Here is a 25,198-nt window from a genome sequence, read left to right on the forward strand (position 1 = left end):
TTGGTCCTCTGGAGCAGCAGGTAGCCGGTTATCACTGTCAAAATCACTGTCTTTTGCGCAACAGAAGTTAGAACTCATCGAATCCCATTGTGACGTAGAGAGGGACACTATTTGGCCGGGGGACATTATTTGACATGACAGGCCCTTGATAGGAACCGTAAAAAAAAGGCTGTGTGTGTGTGAATGCATTGAGAGCTTCCCCTTATAAACGCAGAAAAGAAACAGTCAATAATGTCACAGACAGAGACCTACATTTACAACACAGATATAGTGTGAGAGAAGAATGAGAGAAGGTATGGAAAAAGAGAGCAGACAGAGGCAGAGAAAAAAAGAAGAGAGCGACGGAGAGAGAAAACAAGAAGAGAGATTGAGAGAGGGACTACTCCTTCTTTGCAGACTGATGATTCAGACCTTGTCTGCAGTTCAGAGAGATAAGAGAGAGGAACCAAGGTATCGCTATTTACTGTAGATGTCAAGAATTTCAGAAAGAGAATCTACCACTCACAGATTCATCAAACAGGTGAGTTCCATTACATGCAATCACTATTAGCTGTGTATGACTATAGTATTTGTATGTACCAACATCATATTCGCTCAACACTGGTACTGTATGCTTCCAAACATCAATGATACTTTGTAACTGCATCAATAACTGCAGCATCAATAACTGCAGATGAGGTAGAATGATACATTCATCTGTGTGTGTTTTTGTGTTGATACTACTGAATGTGTGTGTGTGTGTGTGTGTGTGTATGTATGTATGTATGTATGTATGTATGTATGTGTGTGTGTATTTACATTACAGTATAGGTGATGAGAGAAAGAGAAAGAGAAAAAGTCAGAGTGAAAAGATGAAATGACTTGACAGATAAACATCTCTTTATTCGCTACAGTTACAGATACCATTGCAATGGAGAGTGAAGTGACTGAATATGCAAAAGTAGACTTGAGTAAAATGTGCCAAACAGACAGTAAAATATACAATCTAGACCAGGGATCAGCAACTAGATTCAGCCGTGGACCGATCTTTTCTTGAGCGGACCGTCAGGGGGCTGGAACATAATTACACATTATTTGTGACTGCAAATTGACCACAAGATGGCCAAACAGATATATAATGTTTGACTAAAGCATAATCATTTCAAACCTCGCTTACATTTGTATACAATCATGTCGTGTCTCTCTATTATGCGTGGGAATACTTTGGAACAGATTTCTTAAATTAAATCACTTGGAGCTGATTTCCTGGTGTTTTTTTTTGTCTTTTATGTCCAAAAATGAAAACACCCAAAATGTTATTTTAATAAAACCATACGAATTCGGGGGCCAAATTCCCCCTGCGGGCTGCCAGTTGGGCAACCCTGATCTAGACCATAGAAAACAATTACATCTTGGCTACAATGAAATTAAATAGATTTTCAAAAAATATACATACTAGGAGACATAGCATATCAACAAGTTACGTTTCTCAACTGTTTTGCAAAGCTATAGCAGTCATGTAGTGTCTGCTCATGCTTTACAGTCTCCATGACTTTATGAGACATTAATAAAGGCATTAGCTTTCACTGTAGTAAGAATGCCTTTTTGTTCCTCTTTGGTAAATGCAATAACCTATTTAAATATTACACGGAGTGTACAAAACATAAAGATCACCTTTCTAATGAGTTTCCCTCAGAACAGCCTCAATTTGTCAGGGCATGGACTCTACAAGGTGTCGAAAGCGTTCCACAGGGATGCTGGCCCATGTTGACTCCAATGCTTCCCACAGTTGTGTCAAGTTGGCTGCAGTTCTTGACACAAACCAGTGCACCTGGCACCTACTACCACACCCCGTTCAAAAGCACTTAAATCTTTTGTTGCGTTTATGTATTTTGTTTTGTTGCTTTTTGTGCTATTGCGCTGTCTGCGTGCTACGTGTTGCTTGTTTTATGTTGCTCTGCATGCGATCACTGCTCATTGTTTGTCTGTATTGTTATTGTAATTGTTGTTAATAACCTGTCCAGGGACTGTGGTTGAAAATTAGCCGGCTGGCTAAAACCAGCACTTTTACTGAAATGTTAATTAACGTGCACTGTACCTGTAAAAATACAAATAAACTCTTGCCCATTCACCCTCTGAAAGGCACACATACACAATCCATGATTCAATTATCTCAAGGCTTAAAAATCCTTCTTTAATCCTCCCTTTCATCTACACTGGTTTAAGTGGATTTAACACGTGACATCAATAAGGGATCATAGCTTTCATCTGGATTCACCTGGTCAGTCTGTGGATATGGCACTGTATCTATCAGGGGGAAATCTTTGCAGCGTTAAATAATGACTTCGGGCATCCCGAGTGGAGCAGCGGTCTAAGGCACTGCAGTGCTTGAGGCGTCACTACAGATCTGGGTTCGAGCGAGCTGCGACCAGGAGACCCATGAGGCGACGCAGGTTATTCCTCCGACACATTGGTGCGACTGGCTTCCGGGTTCAACGAGCAGTGTGTCAAGAAGCAGTGCAGTTTGGCAGGGTCTTGTTTTGGAGGACGCATGTCTCTCAACCTTCGCCTCTCCCGAGTCCGTACGGGAGTTGCAGCAATGGGACAAGACTGTAACTACCAATTGGATTTATGAAAGTTGGGGAGAAAAAGCCAGACTAACCGGTGCCCCCGCACATTGACTCTGTACCGGTACCACCTGTATATAGCCTTGCTACTGTTATTTTCCCTGTCATTTTACTTTTTCTTTACTTATCTATTGTTTACCAAATACCTATTGCACTGTTGGTTAGGGCTTGTAAGTAAGCATTTCACTATTCTACGCACGTAACAAATACATTTTGATTTGAAGAATAATAAATCTAATTAATATGACTTTCTCCCTGACTGACGGGCTGTTCAGCATCCTGATTTCATCATCTTGGCAGCTAGACTCTTTGTATTCAAAACTAACAACAGTGAAAATAGATGTGCGTCCCAAATGGCATGATATTCCCAACATAGTGCACTAATTTAGACCAGATCCCTGGTAGCGCACTATAAATGGCATAGGATGTCATTTGGGTAGCAGACTTTGTCTAGTGTCGATCAGACGGGTATCCTATGAAACAGGTTTGAGGAGTTAGCGAGGTAACTTTGGTCACCTTTGAGTTCAACTCGGGATAACAAGTCATACAAAAGTGGCTCACCTTTTAGCCAGGTCAATTTCTATGGCAACGAATCCTTCAGAACTAACCTGCTCTGAGGCAGGCTTACTCACGGCTAACTCCACTTACCCTGAATGAAATGACTGAGCCGCGAGTTGAGGACCAATGAAATCAGATTCCAACCCTTCAGCAAAGATTGCGTCATCATCCCCTTCCTTTGAAGGAGACGACTGAACGAATATCTTATTAATCAAACGTTTTTTGTGTGTTTAAAAATAGTCATGTTAAAATAATCACATTAAACATGTAATATTGACAGAATGCATTTCGAACTTCATGCAATGTAACACTTGTATGACTTAATACAAAATAAATATAAATAGGAGTGGGAAAACGGTTCTTGTTCATTGATAAGCACACCAAACCACACTAAAGACGACATTAACGATAAGTAATCAAATAAAGATGGCACTTCTAAAAGCCTATTTCACACCATAGCTTGCTGAATTTGAAAGATAACTTTTCTTTCATTTTGATCCCGGGCCGTGACCCCACTCTCCGAGGGTGTCTCAGGAGGAGTTGGGATAGCAAAAACACATTTCCATTTCACACCTCACACTCATATAGGTTACCCACGTGTACATGCAGTGAAACTGGACAAATATAAGTACCCCCTATTTGACTTTTTGGGGATTGATGCATTGTCTAACTGTAGAGTTCAGCATTCGACTAGCCATGTGCGACATGCACGAGCAGTTCCAAGCCTTCTAGAGTTAGTGGCAGGTGGACGAGCAATAACAACCGTCAAAGTATGGATGAAGCCTGAGCTGGAATGTCAAGCTAACTGAAGCTGGTTAGGTTTAGAAACCCCTGAGTAGATCTAGTTTGCTTCGTGGGATACGCCTCTGGGGATACAAATGAATACACAAAAAATACACAGACAGACTGTTGGGGAAATGGAGCCTCTTTCACAATAACTCTGTAAAAGACCAGTACATTCTACTTGTAAAAAAGGTGCTTTGAAGAAGTGTAAGAGAGGGAGATGGTGGGATAAATAGGAAAATAGATAGACAGAAATTGAAAGAGAAAGACGTAGAAGAGGGAGAGAGATATACAGTTGAAGTCGGAAGTTTACATACACCTTAGCCAAATAAATTTAAACTCAGTTTTTCCCAATTCCTGACAATCCTAGTAAAAATTCCCAGTCTTAGGCAGGTTGGATCACCACTCTATTTTAAGAATGTGAAATGTCCGAATAACAGTAGAGAGAATGATTTATTTCAGCTTTTATTTCTTTCATCACATTCCCAGTGGGTCAGAAGTTTACATACACTCAATTAGTATTTGGTAGCATTGCCTTTAAATTGTTTAAATTGGGTTAAATATTTTGGGTAGCCTTCCACAAGCTTCCCACAACAACTTGGGTGAATTTTGGCCTATTCCTCTGGACAGAGCTGGTGTAACTGAGTCAGGTTTGTAGGCCTCCTTGCTCGCACACGCCTTTTTCAGTTCTGCCCACAAATTTACTACAGGATTGAGGTCAGGGCTTTGTGATGGCCTCTCCAATACCTTGACTTTGGTGTCCTTAAGCCATTTTGCCACAACTTTGGAAGTATGTTTGGGGTCATTGTCCATTTGGAAGACCCATTTGCGACCAAGCTTTAACTTCCTGACTGATGTCTTGAGATGTTGCTTCAATATATCCACATAATTTTCCTCCTTCATGATGCCATCTATTTTATGAAGTGCACCAGTCCCTCCTGCAGCAAAGCACCCCCACAACATGATGCTGCCACCCCCGTGCTTCATGGTTGGGATGGTGTTCTTCGGCTTGCAAGCCTCCCCCTTTTTCCTCCAAACATAACGATGGTCATTATGGCCAAACAGTTATAGTTTTGTTTCATCAGACCAGAGGACATTTCTCCAAAAAGAACGATCTTTGTCCACATGTGCAGTTGCAAACCGTAGTCTGGCTTTTTAATGGCGGTTTTGGAGCAGTGGCTTCTTCCTTGGTGAGCGGCCTTTCAAGTTATGTCGATATAGGACTCGTTTAACTGTGGATATAGATACATTTGTACCTGTTTACCCCAGCATCTTCACAAGGTCCTTTGCTGTTGTACTGGGATTGATTTGCACTTTTTCACACCAAAGTACGTTCATCTCTAGGAGACAGAACACGCTCCTTCCTGAGCGGTATGATGGCTGCGTGGTGCCATGGTGTTTATACTTGCGTACTATTGTTTGTACAGATGAACGTGATACCTTCAGGCGTTTGGAAATTTCTCCCAAGGATGAACCAGACTTGTGGAGGTCTACAATAGAGGCACTGAGTTTGAAGGTAGGCCTTGAAATACATCCACAGGCACACCTCCAACTGACTCAAATGATGTCAATTAGCCTATCAGAAGCTTCTAAAGCCATGATATAATTTTCTGGAATTTTCCAAGCTGTTTAAAGTCACAATCAACTTAATGTATGTAAAATTCTGACAGACTGGAATTGTGATAAATAATCTGTATGTAAACAATTGTTGGAAAAATTACTTGTGTCATGCACAAAGTAAATGTCCTAACCGATTTGCCTGTTGAGGACAGACGTTCCACTAGCGGAACGCCTAGCCAACATCCAATGGAACAGCATGGCACGAAATACAAAACCTCAAAAATCGAATAATTTCAATTTCTCAAACATACGACTATTTTACACAATTTTAAAGATACACTTCTCCTTAATCCAACCACATTGTCCGATTTCAAAAAGGCTTTACAGCGAAAGCAAAACATTAGGTTATGTTAGGAGAGTACATAGACAAAGATAACCACACAACCATTTTACAAGCAAGGATATATGTCACAAAAACCCAAAACACAGCTAAATGAAGCACTAACCTTTGACGATCTTCATCAGATGACACTCCTAGGACATCATGTTACACAATACATGTATGTTTTGTTCGATAAAGTTCATATTTATATCCAAAAACAGCATTTTACATTGGCGCGTGATGTTCAGAAAATGTATTCCCGCTAAAAACTTCCTGTGAATTTACAAAAATACTCATCATAAACGTTGACAAAATACATAACAATTATTTTAAGAATTATAGATACAGTACTCCTTTATGCAACCGCTGTGTCAGATTTTAAAATAGCTTTACGGAGAAAGCTAATATTTCAATATTCTGAGTACATAGCTCGCCATCACAGCAAGCTATACAGACACCCGCCAAGTTCGGGGTCACCTAAACTCAGAATTAGTATTATAAATATTTTCTTACCTTTGCTGATCTTCGTCAGAATGCACTCCCAGGACTGCTACTTCCACAAGAAATGTTGTTTTTGTTCGAAATAATCCATATTTATGTCCAAATACCTCCGTTTTGTTCGTGCGTTCAGGTCACTATCCAAAGGCATACCGCGCGAGCGCAATTCGAGACACAAAAAGTCAAAATGTTCCATTACCGTACTTAGAAGCATGTCAAACGTTGTTTAAAATCAATCTTTATGGTATTTTTAACGTAAAAATGCGATAATATTCCAACCGGACAATAGCGTATTCATTCAAGGACAAAAAGAAGGAACAGCGCGCTCGCGCATATCCAATCTTTGTCCCCAGGCAGTCCACTCAGTGATTGAGCTCCTATTATCTGCCCAGTGACAGGAGAATGCTCAAACAACTTTCTGAAGGCTTTTGACAGCCAATGGAAGCCTTAGGAAGTGCAAGTCACCCCACAGATACTGTAGTTTCGAAAGGGACTAGAAAGAAGAACTACAATTCTCAGATCCTCCACTTCTTGGTTGAATTTTTCTCAGGTTTTTGCCTGCCGTATGAGTTCTGTTATACTCACAGACACCATTCAAATAGTTTTAGAAACTTCAGAGTGTTTTCTATCCAAATCTACTAATTATATGCATATTCTAGTTTCTGGGAAAGAGTAGTAACCAGTTTAATTTGGGTATGTTTTTTCGTCCGGCCGTGAAAATACTGCCCCCTATCCTCAACAGGTTTTAAGAAGAAATTTGTGGAGTGGTTGAAAAACGAGTTTTAATGACTCCAACCTAAGTGTATGTAAACTTCTGACATCAACTGTATATACACATATGACATTTGAAATCTATTATTTTGGAACTTCTGTGAGTGTAATGTTACCTGATAATTTTTATTGTTTATTTCCTTTTTGTTTATTATCTACTTCACCTGCTTTGGCAATGTTAACATACATTTCCCATGCCAATAAAGCCCTTGAATTGAATTGAATTGAATTGAGAGACAGAGAAGACTTTCACACCTCTCTGCTGTGGAGTGATGCTTACGAAACAACTAACTGTATTGGTTTTGACACAACTGGTTAATAGGGGACTACAGATTCTTCAGAGGAAATGGTGGTGGTTGTGGTAGAGCTAGTTCAAAGGAAACAGTTTGATCTTGCTCTCTTTCTATCTCTCTCTCTCTTTGTATCTTTCTTGCCTCTCTTTCCTGTCCTCCTGACGCAACATAATTCACATATAAGTAGCAGGAAACCAGCCATGTCCACATGTAACTGACATTCTCGCTCTCTCTCACTATCTCCCGCACGCTCTCCCCCTCTGCAGAAAAGCACCACCAAAGACGAGGTAACCATGACCATCAACACCACCCATAACTGCACCGAGTCCCAGATTAACCTTATTTTCGTGGGGGTCTACGCCATTGTCTTCACCGTCGGCCTCTTCCTCAATCTCACAGGTACAAGGAGAGAACATACTCAACTCTTACCCTCTTGCATAAAGAAATAAAAGGGTGCTTGGAGCCAACAATCTATCACATCAAAACTGAAGCCTCCTCGGGTCATATGTATCAGGCGTCTCAGAATGGATCTACTGTAGGATCAGGCCCTCCCCATCCATGTATTCTTATTCATTGTGATCTGAAATGCAAAACTGATCCTAAATCAGCCCTCCTTCTCGGAGACACTTGATACAGTGCATTCTGAAAATATTCAGACCCCTTGACTTTTGACATTTTGTTACTTTACAGCCTTTAAAAAAAAAAAGAATCCCTCATAAATCTACACACAATACTCCATAATGACAAAGCAAAACAGTTTTTTTTAATAATGTTTGCAAACTGAAATGTTACATTTCCATAAGCATTCAGACCCATGACTCAGTACTTTGGTGAAGCACCTTTGGCAGCGATTTCAACCTTGATTCTTCTTGGGTATGACGCTACAATCTTGGCACACCTGTATTTGGGGAGTTTCTCCCATTCTTCTCCGCAGATCCTCTCAAGCTCTGTCAGGTTGAATGGGAAGTGTTGCTGCACAGCTATTTTCAGGTCTCTCCAGAGATGTTTGATTGGGTTCAAGTCCGGGCTCTGGCTGGGCCACTCAAGGACATTCAGAGACTTGTCTCAAAGCCACTCCTGTTTTGTCTTGGCTGTGTGCTTAGGGTCATGGTCCTGTTGGAAGGTGAATCTTCGCCCCAGTCTGAAGTCCTGAGCGCTCTGGAGCAGGTTTTCATCAAGGATCTTTCTGTACATTGCTCAGTTCATCTATGCCTCGATCCTAACTAGTCTCCCAGTCCCTGCTGCTGAAAAACATCCCCACAGCATGATGCTGCCACCACCATGCTTCACCATAGGGATGGTGCCAGATTTCCTCCAGACGTGACGCTTGGCATTCAGGCCAAAGAGATCATCCGACCATAGAATCTTGTTTCTCATGGTCTGGGAGTCTTTAGGTGCCTTTTGGCAAACTCCAAGCGGGTTGTCATGTGCCTTTTACTGAGGAGTGGCTTCTGTCTGGTCACTCTACCATAAAGGCATGATTGGTGGAGTGCTGCAGAGATGGTTGTCCTTCTGGAAGGTTCTCCCATCTCCACAGAGGAACTCTAGAGCTCTGTCAGAGTGACCATCGGGTTCTTGGTCACCTCCCTGCCCAAACCCAGTTTGGCTGGACGGCCAGCTCTAGGAAGAGTCTCGGTGTTTCCAAACTTCCAAACTTCCATTTTAGAGTGATGGAGGCAACTGTGTTCTTGGGGACCTTCAATGCTGCAAAAATGTTTTGGTAACCTTCCCCAGATCTGTGCCTCAACACAATCATGTCTCAGAGCTCTACAGACAATTCCTTCAACCTCATGGCTTGGTTTTTGCTCTGACGTGCACTGTCAACTGTGGGACCTTATATAGACAGGTGTGTGCCTTTCCAAATCATGTAAAACATGTTTTCGCTTTGTCATTATGGGGTATTGTGTGTAGATTTCTGAGGATTTATTTTTTATTTGATCTATTTTAGAATAAGGCTCTAATGTAACAAAATGTGGGAAAAGTCAAAGGGTCTGAATACTGTAACTAATGTATTTTACAATAGTTTACAGTATCTTTTTTTAAGCTTCAGCTACCCTCAACCCCTCCCATCTATATCTGAAGACCATCTCGTTTTGATTTCTATTTGCCATATATTTTTAACTGCGCTGTTTCACAAAAGTTCAGAACCTTTTAATTCTCATAGTTTCTACAGATTGTAAATTAATGATAAACATTTTGCTCAACGTATTATATTATAATTGATCGATTGACTATGACTTTTAAAATCTTCCCGCTGTGCTATTTGCAGAGTTAGCTCCAGGTAAATGTTGCAATTCTTCAGCCATTCCTGAACCTTCGACCAAAAACAAGCTACATATGGACAGTACCAAAACAAATGATCTAATGATTGTCTCTTCGCAGCAAAATCTACAGAGCTGGTATGGTTGTATCCCCCATATATATAACATTCTATTGGTTGCAAAAATGTTGTATAATCATTTAAATTGGAAAATTCTAAGTTTTGAATCTGGCATCTTTTTGCGTATCAGCACATAAACCATGTGCCATCGAATCAGTACATCAAAAATCTCTTCCCATCTGTTTGCAATCTGTATGGCACAGCTGTCATTTTTTTGTCCTAAAATGACACTGGTATACATTTTTATTTAACACAATTTTATTTAACCAATTTTGGTTTTTAATGCAGGGCCAACAGACAAGTTCCTTACTTTTCCCCCTACCACTTGCCTCTTCCATTTTTGCGGTTATGCTGCAATTAGTTGGTTGTAATTTTGGGTAGAGGAGACATTTCCATATATTTTTGTTAGCTGCATGTGTGACATGACTTCACCAGTCCTCTTTATGATATAACTTACATAGATTATAACCTTTTTAATATTTTTTTCCCCAAAAAGTATGTTTTTTTAACAAGTAGTATATTTAACCGTAATATTTGTTGTATTATTTGTTCTGTCTTTTCTGGTGGATTAAACTGAAATTACAATCAACTTTCTATGGCTTGTTTTAAAAATACAAATATTTTGGAGATTATTTAATTTTCAAATAGTGAAATATTATAAAGGGAAAAAGGCAACTATTGAACAAAGGTTGAGTCTTTCTTACTAATCTTCTAGAGAACTAGTTCGGATTTATGTATAACTTTTGTATGACTGCAGCCTTTACTGAGAGGTCTAATGCTTTAATATTTAATCATTTCTGCCCTCCCGAATTCATATTCATTATATAAATAGCCTATTTAATTTTGTCTGGGTTGCCATTCTAAATCAAATGAAATATTTTTTGCACATATCATTTAAAAAACAAGTTGCTAGGTATAGGCAAGGCCATAAGTAAATAGGTACACTGGAATATGACTAAAGAGTTAATCAGGGTGATATTTCCACAAATACAGGTATTTTCCTTTCCATGGTAACAAGATCTTATCTATTTTTGCTAACTTTCTACTGTAGTAAGATCATTTATTTCTTTTGGGATTTGAATAATGAGTATGTCCACATCACCGTCAGACCATTTTATTGGTAAACTACACAGTAAAGTAAAAGTTAGATTTTTTTGTGATCCAATATGCAATATATAATTACACTTATCATAAATTTGGTTGTAATCCAGAAAGGTTAGAAAAAGTATTTAGATCCTCTATGAGGCTGTGGAGGAATCCAAATTGTGGATTTAAATGAAAACGTACAATGACACTTTTATTTTTAAGTCCTGGATTTCTAGCCCCTTGATATTATTGTTAGATCTCATTTTAATAGCTAACATTTTGTTGGCCATAATAAATAAATATGCTGATAGTGAACAACCTTGTTTTTCTCCTCTTGACAGTTTAATACTTTCTGAGAAGTAGCCATTATTTGATATTTCACACCTAGGGTTACTACACAGGTTGTATCACAACCGGCCGTGATTGGGAGTCCCATAGGGCGGTGCACAATTGGCCCAGCACCGTCATTGGGACGGCCTACACCGACCCAATGACGGTGTAGGCCGTCATTGTAAATAAGAATTTGTTCTTAACTGACTTGCCTACTTAAATAAAGGTTCAATAAAAAAATCTAAAAATAAAAATGTAACCCATTGTTTAAGAGATTCTCCAAAATGGAAATATTCCAGGCATTTATAAATACATTTGAGTCAACATTATCAAAAGCCTTTTCAAAGTCAGCTATGTGAATACCAGGCCTGGTTTCCCAGATTTTTCATAGTGCTCTATTGTTTCCAGTACTTGTCTTATATTATCTCCAATGTATCGTCTATGTAAAAAACCTGTCTGATTAGGATGAACAATATCCGAAAAAAAAACTTTTTCATTCTATCCGCCATGCATTTTGCCACAATTGTATCACAGTGTTGTAAGGGGCCTCCATTTTTTTTAAATGGACTGGATCTTTATATTTACCACTTGGTCCTTTTTCACTAGTAATGAAATCAGACCTTGTTGAGTATCTGATAATCTACCATTTTTATAGGAGTGGTTAAAACGTGCTAATAACGGTCCTCTGCGTACATCGTAAAAGGTTTGGCATACCTCAACTGGTATGTCATCCAGCCCTGGAGTTTTCCCGGACTTAAAGGCTTTAATTGCATCAATAAGTTTCTCCTCTGTAATTTGGCCTTCACATGAGTCTTCCTGTACAACTGATATTGAATTGCATGGCCTCTAAAGGCACATTTAAAAGTGTCCCATACAATAAGGGGATCTGCGGTACCTATGTTATGTCGGAAAACGTCAGTTATAAATTCTTCTGTCCTGGTTCAAAGCAAGTTAGCATCCAATAGGCTTTGATAAAATGTCCAATATCCTCTCCCATGTGGAAATTCTGTAAGAGTAAAGTATATGCCAATTACTTGATGGTCCGACCCTATTCTGTCCCATCAACAGTTTTCTTCAAAGGATTGTTTCTATAGAATAATAATAGGGAGCGCCAACTAAAGGCGTTACCTCTTTGCATCTACCCAGACCAAATGGATCACTGGGCCAGCCACTCTTAAACAGCACCTGGGCCAGCACAGGTGAAACACTTTCTGACTAACAAGATGGACAAGCCAGCACAGGTGTAACACATAGTGACTAGCAAGGTGACACCAATCGGTGCACCCCATATGCTAAATGGAAAAATCAAAGCCTGTAAAAATACAACCACAGGACTCACTTGAGTTGCAATTTAAGCTTTTTTCCCATTTTCAATGCTCTACCTTACAGCACTGGTAGTCTTCTTCTGTTATACCAAGTTGTGGTCCCACACCATGGTCTACATGACAAACTTGGCCATCGCAGACCTCCTCCTGGTCCTCACTCTGCCCCTGAGGATCTACTACCATCTGGGCTTGTCCGGGTTACCTCAGGTCTTGTGTGAAGGTAATGGCTGGCTCGGTGTTGTTAACAGGGTTGGGGTCTATAACATGTAAATTTAGTCAAGTCAATTCTTATTTTTCTTCTTCTTCATTCATTAATTCATTTCAGGGATGGGCCTGGTTCTTCTGGTCAACATGTATGGCAGCATATTCCTCCTCACCTGCATGTGTTTCGACCGCTGCATGGCCGTGTGCCTACCCATGTTGTCCTGGGTCCAGGAGGGGCGTAAGAAAGCCCCGCTGGTCTGCCTTGGGGTGTGGCTGCTCACCGCAGGCGCCAGCCTCCCCATCTACATCTCCAAACGCAGGTATAGGATACAACTAGGGCCAAGAGTTTTTCCTGGTCAGGTTAACATGAGTGCTGGTGTAATATCTGTTTAGCCTTTTAGATCACAATTAACAAGACTACATGGACAGGGGGGTACCTGATCCTAGTTCAGCACTCCTGCTCTGAAACGTTTTATGAATACAGGCCCTGGTCAGAGAGAACTCATGGCCCTATAACATCATGTCAGTCCTAAACGTGTTTTAATTTCTATAGCCCTGATATTCTCTCTTCTCTTTCTTTCTTTCTTTTCCTCTTTCTCTTTTTCTCTCCCTCTCCTTCTCTCCCTCTCCCCCTCTTTCCCTCTCTTTCTCTCTCTCTCCCCCTCTCTCTCTCTCTCTGTACCCTCTCTCTCCCTCTCTCTTTAGAGAGGTGTCCAAGGACATCCAGGTCAATTGTTTCGGGAACCTCCCAGTCTACGCCATGCAGCCCATGGCGGTCGCCTCGACTTTAACCGTCGGCTTCGGCATCCCCTTATTGGTGATGTTAGTCTGTTCCTGGGCATTGATCCAGGCCATCACAAGGAGCTCCATAGCCCAAACAGACTTCATCGACTCTGGGAAGATTCAGAGGATGATCACCAGCAGCCTGGTGATATTCCTCACCTGTTTCCTGCCCTACCATGGGACTCTGGCCCTCCTCTATGTCCATAGGGAGGCGATAACATGCCCCCTTCTGGCAGCATACCACTATAGGTAGGTAGCTTTAGGTTTACTGTATCTATTTATTTTGTAAATGTCTTGTCTGTTATATTTGAATTAATATTACTTATTATTTTGTTATTAAAAATATTATTATTATTACAGCCTAATGGTGGCCTGTCTGAATGCCATGTTGGACCCACTAGCCTACTACTTCACAACAGAGACGTTCAGGAAGAAGATGGATAAGGATTCTGTCAGAACAGCTCTTAGGGGAGCAACAGGGGATCCAGAGGACCAGTCGATACTTTAAAGACGTTCCATCAAGGGCGTAACAGTTTCTTAAACATTAGGGGGATGGAGTCTAACATTTGGGCATTATGGATGTTCCCTGTAAACAGTCACAGCTCTGAGGGGATCAACACGAGGGGATCCAGAGGAACTGTCAATACCTAAAAGACTTTAAATAGTTCAAATGTGGAGTCTTTATAACAATTATGAATTTATAAAAGGATCCACAGGCATATGATTCTCATTGTACTTTTGTCCAATGAAGCCTTGTCTACAGAACTGCATCGGCGTTTGCAGATGTATTACATGAGGCTAAATGATGCAGTCCCAGGTGTCCGTGGCTCAAATGGTGTAGGAATCTACTGATTCCTGCTGGTTCTTTGCTTTTGGGAAACCATGTTTTGTTGACTTTTTAGCCTTTTACTGACATTGATTGGTTGATGAAGAGTAGCTAACTAAACTCCACTCCTTGGTAAAGGAAGTTTCTGATGAAATACACCAATGGAGTGGGGTAGACTGAGGCCAGGCTTTGTGTAATTCAGCTCCAACTACATCGATTCGCTCAAGGTCAATGCTTAAACATTTTTTAATTTATGAAATGCTTATCTTGTGTCTATGTTTGTACTCTGTAGTTGCGTGCCTTTCTTTGTTTTCTGAAATCCATGCTATTTCAAGAAACATTAATCAAATACAACCACCGACTGTTTGCTCATTGCTGTTGCTCAAAGATGGCAACTCAGCCCAAATGCACATGCCAATTGAATCTCAACAAGGAACCGGTCGGTGGTTGGAAGCTTCCTTCACCATGAAGTGGAGTTTAGTCAGTTAGATAAAGAGTAGACCCAAGGTAATATGGAGAACCAGTTTGTGGCTTCCATGGACAGGATAGCTGGAGTCCAAAAAAATATATATTTGTATGTTGTGAATGTGCAACACGAACATTGACAAATTAACTGGTAGAGATGGCGTGAGATGTAGCCACTGAACAAACAGTGCCAATATATCCTCCAAACACCGGCTTCGAGGGCATTATCACTTTTATACAACGGGTTACCAACATATTCAAAGAATGATTTACATATTTTCATTAAAAAAAGTTATTTGGATTCATTTATTCATACTATTTCATCCTTCCACAAGATATAGTCCTGACACAAATCTAGGGTTGCTACCCAAGCCGGCTGATCTGTCACGGTTGTCGTAGGAAGAAGCGGACCAAAGTGCAGCGTGTGTGTTGTTCCACATTTTATTTATACTGTGAAACTATGCAATACATAAATAAACTGAATGCCAAAAACAACAAACCGTGACGCAGAGGTGAAACATACACTACTGAAACTTAATCTCCCACAAACCCAGGTGGAAAAAAACCCTACTTAAGTATGATCTCCAATTAGAGACAACAAGGACCAGCTGCCTCTAATTGGAGATCATCCCAAACAAAACCAACATAGAAATACAAAACTAGAACATGAACATAGAAATACAAAACATAGAAAAACACCCCCTGTCACGCCCTGACCTACTCTACCATAGAAAATAACATCTTACTATGGTCAGGACGTGACATGATCGTTCGTTCTATCGGTTCGGTCGCTAGAGACGCGACCCAGTCGTTTAGTCTTTTTGTTCTGTATCTATGAACCCGACCCAGTTGTTCGTTCTAAATGTTCCATTGCCATACTGGCTGGCAACACTCGTATCCCTTGCTTGCTAACTAGCCAACTACGGCTAACTTACAGTCACGTCAAAAAGTGCAGCCAGAATAACAGCAAAGTAGCTGCATTTTCATTTGTTCAAGCTGTTTTCTAGTGATATTTATTTGGATACATCCATAACAATGAGCTAATGATGCACAATTTTGCCTGGCATAGAAAATGTGCTCACTCGTCAGGACACTGTTGTTCAGAGGAGCCAGCCAACAACACAGCTAACACAATCACCTCAAACTGAGGCTGGAAAAACTGGAAACTAGCTGCACTTCATTGCGTTTTACCTTTTTTCAATTGACATTTCTTTGTATATATCCATATAAATGATGCCAGCTGATTCATGATTTCGACTGGCTGAGAAACGCTGCCTGCCTGTCTGCCTGTTTAGTCCCGACTCCCGAGACGTTCATTGCTATGGGACAGCTGGAGATCGAAATTAAATATTAAAACAATGTTGCAAATGTCTGAGAGAAAGACAGCAAGGTTTATACAAATCTCCACTGTTGAAAATGAAACATTAGTCTAAAAGAAATATGAGATAATGTCTAGATGCTTTTTATAGTGGAGATCAAGTTTATAAATTGTCTGGCTGGGCTGATGAAACAGTTGATTACACAGTCAGATGGAACAGAGTAAATAGGCATTTTAACGACGTAGCTTTAGCCAGTGGTAACATGTGGAATAGACACTGGCTGGAATGCGGTTTTAACCAATCAGCAATCAGGGTTAGACCCACCCGTTGTATAATATATGTTAATGATCTTGAACGATGATACAATGAGTAAGCTCTTTTATAAACGGTTATTTAGAATTGGCAAAATATTGTAATGTCATGAAATGTATTTAGAATGTTTGTTTTGTAAATCTAGATCAAGTTTTGAAGTGGGTTTTTTTCACATTCCCTGCCTGAAGAAATCTTAACACTGACCATATGCAAAGGCAATGCAGCAATATATCTACAGTAGCTGAAGTTTGAATGAGTTTGAGTAGCCTGAATTATTTTACTGCTACATAAGGAAGCGTTGCATGTCCCCAACTCACATCTTCTTCTCAGGTGCCATTGTTGCCTCCCAGCACCATTGCATTTATGAGAATAAAACATCAGTACCAGTGTTGTGGAGTAGTGAATTACATGTAGTTCAACTAGTAATTTAACTACATTTTGCTGTAGCTTGGTGGTAATTGAGTTCAACTTAAATCTCGGTAGTGTTTTCAGTAGTTAATTATGTTTTTGCCACGTAGCGGTGTAGCTAACTACTGGAACTACACACTACTTTTTTTGCAAAAAAATAAGAAAATATTGGTGAAATAGATAATCATTTATTAATCAACATCTAGTATTGATTTACATATGGTTAAGTTGTAAACTAATGTGAATTCAATGTGAATTCAATGAAAAATGTCACCCTGTCATTGGATTTAGGTAAAAAAAAAGAAATACTAAATTCCCTTACATTGATGACTTATTTCAAATCCGATCAATTTTCCACATTGATTCAACGTCATCACATAGATAAAAAAGAATAATAATGACGTGGAAACAACGTTGATTCATCCAGTTTTTGCCAACAAAAGGAAAATATACATGTGCCTTTTTAATCTACACTTCACCTTGTCAAACCTATGTATTTCGGGTAGTCAAATTGTATCTGATTGCGCTGCATTCAGAGATGTTCCTCATAATGTGTGCGCCCGGCAAATTTTTTCATTCGTCTGTCTACATTACTCGCCAGGGAAGGGAAACGTTCGGAGAATATTGAAGCATTGTATCCAGGGGCGTCATGCACCCCAAAAATCTTGCTGTTTCAATAGTTATTTTTTTAAAGAAAGAAAATACACTCCATGGCCAAAAGTATGTGGACACTCCTTCAAATTAGTGGATTTGGCTAATTCAGCCACACCCGTTGCTGACAGGTGATTAAATTAAGCACACCGCCATGCAGTATCCATAGACAAACATTGGCAGTAGAATGGCCCATACTGAAGAGCTCAGTGACTTTCAACCTGGCACTGTCATAGGATGTAACCTTTCCAACAAGTCAGTTTGAACAATTGTGCCCTGCTAGAGCTGCCCCAGTCAACTGTAAGTGTTGTTATTGTGAAGTGGAAACGTCTAGGGGAAACAACGGCTCAGCCGCGAAGTGGTAGGCCACACAAGCTCACAGAATGTGACCGCCGAGTGCTGAAGCGCATAGCTCGTAGAAATAGTCTGTCCTCGGGTGCAACACTCACTACCGAGTTCCAAACTGCCTATGGAAGCAACGTCAGCGCAAGAACTGGTTTCCATGGCCAAACAGCCACACACAAGCCGAAGATCACCATGCGCAGTGCCAAGCGTCGGTTGGAGTTGTGTAAACCCGCAGCCATTGAACTCTGGAGCAGTTAAAACGTGTTCTCTGGAGTGATGAATCATGCTTCATCATCTGGCAGTCCGACGGACTAATCTAGGTTTGGTGGATGCCAAGAGAACGCTACTTGCCCATAGTGCCAACTGTAAAGTTGGAGGAAGAATAAGGGTCTGGGGCTGTTTTTCATGGTTCATTCTAGGGCCCTTAGTTCCAGTGAAAGGAAATATTTTACGCTACAGCATAAAATTACATTTTAGATGACTCTGTGCTTCTAACTTTGTGGCAACAGTTTGGAGAAGGCCCTTTCCTGTTTCAGCATGACAATGCCCCCGTGCACAAAGCGAAGTCTATACAGAAATGGTTTGTCGAGATCGGTGTGGAAGAACTTGACTGGCCTGCACAGAGCCCTGACCTCAACCCCATCGAACACCTTTGGGATGAATTGGAACAACTGCGAGCCAGGCCAAATCGCCCAACATCAGTGCCCGTGACCTCACTAATGCTCTTGCGGCTGAATGGAAGCCAGTCCCCGCAGCAATGTTCCAACATCTAGTGGAATGCCTTCCCAGAAGAGTGGATGCTGATATAGCAGCAATGGGGGGGACCAACTCCATATTAACGTCCATGATTTTGGAATGAGATGTTCGACGAGCAGGTGTCCACATACTTATGGTCATGGAGTGTATATACAGTGCCTTCAGAAAGTATTCACACCCATTGACTTTTTCCAAATTTTGTTGTGTTATAAAGTGGGATTAAAATGTATTAATTGCTTTCTAAAAGTGAGAGAAAAGGCTGCAGGCTGACAGCTGCTCTCCAAACAGTGCTCCACATTGCATTTTAATCGAGATTGGAATCACTTTAGTCAACTTTTTTTTTGCATACTTAACATTTTTGGTCCTGCCATACCCAACAACCCTGAGATACACCTTGTTTGATTATTTTGGCTATGTTTGAGTGTGTTGAGTGGGTTGTGTGTGTGTGTCTGTGTGTGCGTGCATGTGTGTGTGTTTATTTACATTACATTACATTACATTATCGGCTATTTCTCTTTTATAACTAAGGTTATCGGTATGTGTTCTGGTCTGCCTGCAGACCTCTCCAGTATGTTGATGACAAACTGGTCCTTGGTCTGTGTGACAGTGTGTGGGTGTGAGAATACAGGAGAGTGGTTAAAGGGATAAACCCCTCAGAGTCAGATGAACTTGTCGATACCATTTGTCTCTGCGTGCACTTTGAAAGAATTGCTAACTAGAGTTAGCACAAATAAACTGTACTCTTACCCCAACCCTACCCTTAACCCTGATCCTAACCAAAAAACCTAACCTTAAGCCTAACCCTAGCTCCTAACCCTAAAACTAACCCTAGACCCTAACCCTCATTTTAACCCTTACACTAATTCTAACCTTCACTCTAAACCCCCTAGAAAGAGAATTTGACCTTGTGGGGTCCAACAAAATGTCCCCAGTTTGTCCAATTTTTGTTTTGTTTACTATTCTTATAATAGTTAAATATGTCCCACACACACACACACACACACACACACACACACACACACACACACACACACACACACACACACAACACACACACAACACACACTTCCATTTCCAGGGCAGTCTGACAGAGTAGCCGTTGACATTGAGGTCAACACATTGGGCTAGTGTGTGTGTGAAAACATGTCAAACTATCTTGTGTGAAGAGGACAGGGCAATTCTGCCGTGTGTGTTCACTGTATGTGCTGTGTAAATAGTGCATGTGTCTGGTTTGTGTGTGCGTGTGTGTGTGTGTGTGTGTGTGCAATCACGCTTGTGTGTGCGTTTGCATGTGTGTTCGCATTAGCATCTCGATAGATAAGGTATCTGTGTGAAGTATCTGACCTCTGTTTAACTGTGTTGCTCCAGTCCCATCTCTCTATAGATGAGAACATGTCACGAAGCACTACCACACTCTGCAAAGTGAAAACAACAACCCCAAGGGGACACCCCGAACACAGTGGGATTGACTCCCACGACTGTTTATTTAGGCCATGTCTATTACAGCAACCTCTAAGCCTACTAGCCTATCAAACAAACTACCTTAGGCCTACTTATACTTAGAAGTAGGCCTATAGGTAAGCCTTGTAAATATACTTATAATTGTTCATGCTTTATTCAATTTGTATAGATGACCAATTTCAGAACCAAGTCTGTGACTGTCGCAGACCAGGCTATTGTCTATAGGCCTAAATAACTTAACACCATTCCCTCCCGCACAGCCTAAAACATTGATCTGGTGCAGGAGTGAGCTGGAGGGGGAAAAAACGAATTCGGATTGAAGGACTTAAGATAGCCATTAAAGGCTTTAGCACACAGACCATTCTTCTGTTAACTGGGGGTCATTATAGGGTAGAAAAGAAAGAGAGACCTTAACCACTGGAGTGTGTCCGGGAGGGGGGGGGGGGGGGGGGGGTAAAATTGGTCATTGGTAAAGAAGCGCAGGAAAAGAGGGATAGTAAGCTACTAGGGAGGGTTGGAGAGAGGCTAATAAGAGGGCGGGACACAATAATAAGAGGAGGGGTTGGTAAATAACCTCAGGAAAGGGGGCAGGGAAAAGAAAGGTGGCAGGGAGAAGAGACAGGGATAATAGGTTGAGGATTCTCCTATAGCGATATTGAAAAGAAGTGTTGTGGGGAGATCTCTTTAGCTGCTATTGTTGCGCGACTTTTTTCATCCCGTCCGACTTTCTTTTGTGTTTGGGTGCTGAAAAGTCTGAAGGCTATATAGAGTTATTTGTGCAGTTTCTTCGATTACATGTTGTTTATGTCTAAATCAGTACATTTTCTTAACAGAGGATTGCCGTTTTCTTATTAATACATGTATTACAGGCATACATTAACTAAGTAGCAAATTATAGTGACACTTTATGAACCTTCAGTTCAGTAATTTTAGCACTGGACCAGGTTACTTACCCGCAAAATCGCTTCCTAATTCCGAGACGATATCATCGATCATAACGTTCTACCCAGCAATGAAATTATTTGCGCATCACCTTTCAGAACTCCCTTTTCCCATCCGCGCTCTACGTGTCGATCCCGTACGCGTCCCCACCCCCTTCTCGCGCACGCGCGCCCCTCCCCACCCGCCCTATTCTCCCGCTTGACGACAGCGGGGAGAATCGGACCCTGTGCCACGAAACGTGTCCACGGCAGGGCTGTGGGAAAGTTCGGGAGAGAGAGCACCCACACATTGTCATGGTAATGTTGGTGGGTGGAGGTGTTGGGGGCGCGAGGCTATGGTGCGTAAAATGCATATATATACATATATATATATATATATATATATATATATATATATATATATATATATATATAAATATATATGTACATGTACCCCTTCTCCAGTGCTCCTTTCTCCCTCTCTGTTGATCTATTCGTTCATAAAATACTAAAACAGTGCAAACTGAGTTTTGTGGGGAACTATTGCTGCAGAAGAGAGGGGCCCACAAGGACACCCCACAAGGACACAGATAGTGTGGACTGTGGAGCTCTCAGTTCGTCAGGTGGTTTGGTGCGTGCGCCTTGCAGCTCGAGGATGACGGCCTTCAACATGGGACACTGGGGAAATGGGCGGGAGAGGAATTTTAGCGCTAAAGAAGAACGAAAGGTAAGCTTGCTGCAATTAAATTGGCCTATATGAAAAAGTTTCGATATGATGCATTTGGGCGTCATTTGAGGAACTGGGTAATACATCAAGTAAAGGGTTGTGCAGGAATTGTGCTTAGTAAAACCATTTTGCAATTAAAACCCTTAATTGCATTGATGCGTCATGTAAATAAATGCATGCATTTTGTACTACCACAGATAATAAGATGCATGCATTGATGCAATGTGCGGAGTTGGTTGAGTTTGCCGACTTTGCATTCACAGGTGGGGGGTGGGTGGCCAAAGAAGGGTTGGCTAGGGTGTTCTTATTCCAAAGTGTCTATAGCAGACTTGATCTGAGTATTTCCCCTAATATTAAATTGAAACCACTGAAATGTAACAACAATTTCTGATGACATCCATTCAAATCCTTTCAAACCATAGCGAAACAGATTGATTAGTTTAGATCAACATTGACAAACATTGGTGGTTTTCTATTTCTTTATGCCTTTACTTTGAAATATCATAAATGGTCACTGTAAAGGTTTAAACAATCGCCAAGGCCTCAATTTGTTAATATGTAGACAGATACATTAATTGGCCTGTTGATTTGATTGATAGTTGCGGAAGCCTCTAATTGAGAAAAAGAGGCGGGAGCGCATCAACTGCAGTCTGGAACAACTGAAAGGAATCATGGTGGATGCATACAACCTGGATGTGAGTACACACACAGAGATGAGAATATTTTGAGAATGCAATTGCAAATTACATTCTTCCTCCCATCTCCTTCTGATTCACACCTCTTACACAGCAATCAAAACTGGAGAAGGCTGATGTACTGGAGGTTACTGTGCAACATATGGAGGGTCTGCAGAAGGGTCACGGTTCAGGTAAGCGCCTAACACACACACACACACACCGTCACCTCGGAAGACAGTAGTCCACTTGGCTGTTTTTGTTCTTAAAACATTGTTCTAAATTCTAACAGAACATACATAACCTGTTTAAAATTCTTACAGTGATGGAAGCCTTGGAACCTCCCATGATGTGCAGGATTATCATGCGTTGTCAATCATTGAATAATGTCGCCCAATAGGGGTCCTTCACTCTACATATCAATGAGCTCCTATTGGGTCAAATCAGTCAAATGATTGACAACAAGAGACAAACTGGGATTCAAAACAAGCTAGGGAATGGGATAGAAACTCCTTCACTACCCTGATCACACATTTAACGAGTTGATATCAGCTGATTTGTTTTATTTAAAGTTATATAAAGTAATATATTATTTTGACCGATATAAACTTGTTCACAAAGCTCACTGCATATTCATTAGTCCATAATACCATCAATATACTGCATACCCTACTATAAGGTAACTACGCATTGTAGGCCTACTAAACCTGTGAGCTGGTGTTCAACCCTGACTCACCACTTCCCCCTTGTGTTCGTATCTCTCTCTAGGTTCCCCTTCTGGTCCCAGTATAGGATTTGAGTCCCAGCAGCGCTACAGCAGTGGATACATTCAATGTATGCATGAGGTCCACAACCTGCTCAAGAGCTGCCCAGGCATGGACAAGACACTGGGGGCCCGGCTCCTCATCCACCTGCTCAGGTCTTTGCCCCACATCAGCTCTGAGACTGGGAACACTGGTGGCAATGGGACCAATGGTATCAATGGGACTCCGACTAGGGCTATTGGTATGAGTAATAGTAACAGTGGTTGTATTGGTGGTGGTAGTCCCATGTCTGGATCTGGGTCTGTCTCCCCTCCCCAGTCTCCGCTTTCTCTGTCATCTGGAGGTGGAGCGCAGTCATTCCAGCCTTGCTGTTTACAGATGCCTCATGCCAAGCTACCCATGCAGCCATCACCCCCACCCATAGGAAGCTCACCGCTCCACGCCCTTTGCAGCCAGGTACATTCTGGTAGAGATGGGAGGGATCAGCAGAATTCCGTCTCCTCCTCCCCTCCTTGCTCCCCCAATCTCCCCCAGCCTGGGGTGTTTCACCCTGTCCCCTTTCTTACCCCCTGGGGGAGACCCCTCCATGTGGAGGCCTTGGTGAAGACCTCAAGGAACAGACAAACACACACACACACCTTCCATCAAGTTAGGGACCCTGATTTTTTTCCTGACCCCGTGACCTGACAAGGAAAATGCCCAGGCAGTAAGCCAACTAGGGCCTGGAGTTGTCCCAGTCAGGTCATAACGCCGTGGCAAGGAAAAACTCAAGGCCCTTTTATGTTTTATGTATCCCATCTCATGGGATCGCTCAATTCTGTTTTTCCTGGATCTAGTGGAGGATTCAGAAAATGCAGATCCAGGTGTATCTGCAGTTTCACTTATGTAAAGTTAAAACCAATGTGTTGTGGTGCAACTGGGCCAGCCCCCTAGGAACATGGCTCTGGTGCTCTGCTATAATACACAATGCCAGCAGTCCTATAGCCACATGGCAAAATGATAGCGTCTAATTTTCACTTTTAAATGTTTGGTCATTTATACCTTTTAGACATAGAAATATTTGTATGAGATTGGGGAAGAGTAAGCATTATAGCTACTTCAAGTTTGTACAGTTTTCTTGTTTTTTTTTCTTCCTATGTTGTAAACGTCTTTTCAAATAGTTCATATTTTGTGTTTTAGAAGTGTATCAAAATGTTTTTGTTGGATATTTTGTCACTCTTTAATTGATTGATTAATTAACTGATACAACTGATTTGGTATTGATTAATTGATTCAGGTCTAGCTAAATTTGGTAATTAAAACTCAACGACTCATCCTTGTATATTACAAGAAGTTGCTAGGCTGTTTCATATTGAAGCAGCTAAATAAAGCATTAAATTGGCTGACTGTTGAAGTGTTGTATGGTATCGAAATTAAATAAAAAATGTAAAACAACTGTAGCCTAAATGTGAATCTTTTTATACCTGTCTCATATTAAAGCAGGCAAAATAAAGTGCGAAGTTGCTTGACAGTTGGAGTTTTTGGTTTCAGAATTTAATTAATTAATGCAACTGAATTGACAATATCATTTATTTTGTATGAATATCAAATCATAAAAATAGAATTATATTTCTAGTGCATGGTAAGCTAAATATAATAATATTGCTATGTAGGATACCATACGTTCCCGTGCACTTGTCGACGTAAGATAGCGTGGCCGAGCGGTCTAAGGCGCTGGATTAAGGCTCCAGTCTCTTCGGGGGCGTGGGTTCGAATCCCACCGCTGTCAGATAAACTTTTAACGGAACTTTAGTTCAGTGATTATTGCCACGTAAACCACTGCAAACCGGGAGATACATTTCCAAGTAGATATGCTGTAATGCATAGATCTATCCTTAGTAGAAAAAGTTGCAAGGAGTGACTCAAATTAAACATGATGTCCGAATATCCGCTCTAGGGTACACTCGGAAGACAAAATGTATTACCACTAGGTCGCACTGTTGCGTTACTAATTGCCTTTTCGGATACTTCT

General features: G+C 41.1%; 2 protein-coding genes and 1 non-coding gene across 4 annotated transcripts; all 3 read left to right on the forward strand.

Moving 5' to 3' along the window:
* Positions 1-201: 201 nt before the first annotated feature.
* LOC106608951 (lysophosphatidic acid receptor 6) lies at positions 202-15,155 on the forward strand. 2 transcript variants are annotated; one of them, XM_082977549.1, is made up of 7 exons: positions 202-520; positions 5,375-5,463; positions 7,718-7,850; positions 12,637-12,792; positions 12,898-13,096; positions 13,482-13,808; positions 13,920-15,155. In XM_082977549.1, the coding sequence occupies exons 3-7, from the start codon at positions 7,745-7,747 to the stop codon at positions 14,065-14,067; spliced, it is 936 nt and encodes a 311-aa protein (XP_082833675.1). In that variant the 5' UTR covers positions 202-520; positions 5,375-5,463; positions 7,718-7,744; the 3' UTR covers positions 14,068-15,155. The 2 variants fall into 2 exon arrangements, with proteins under 2 accessions (XP_082833675.1, XP_014062678.3); XM_014207203.3 differs by lacking the exon at positions 5,375-5,463 and having other exon boundaries at positions 204-520.
* A 6,342-nt stretch (positions 15,156-21,497) lies between these two features.
* Positions 21,498-24,695, forward strand: LOC106609019 (uncharacterized). Its single transcript, XM_014207348.3, has 4 exons — positions 21,498-21,749; positions 22,349-22,444; positions 22,539-22,617; positions 23,192-24,695. Exons 1-4 carry the CDS (start codon positions 21,678-21,680, stop codon positions 23,872-23,874), a joined length of 930 nt encoding a protein of 309 aa, XP_014062823.2. The 5' UTR covers positions 21,498-21,677; the 3' UTR covers positions 23,875-24,695.
* A 178-nt stretch (positions 24,696-24,873) lies between these two features.
* trnal-aag (transfer RNA leucine (anticodon AAG)) lies at positions 24,874-24,955 on the forward strand. The gene has a single exon. It is a non-coding gene; the product is annotated as a tRNA-Leu (tRNA).
* Positions 24,956-25,198: the final 243 nt, after the last annotated feature.

The sequence above is a fragment of the Salmo salar genome, chromosome 07 (assembly GCF_965601325.2).
Source record: "Salmo salar chromosome 07, fSalSal1, whole genome shotgun sequence".
In the NCBI taxonomy this organism is placed as follows: Eukaryota; Metazoa; Chordata; class Actinopteri; order Salmoniformes; family Salmonidae; genus Salmo; species Salmo salar.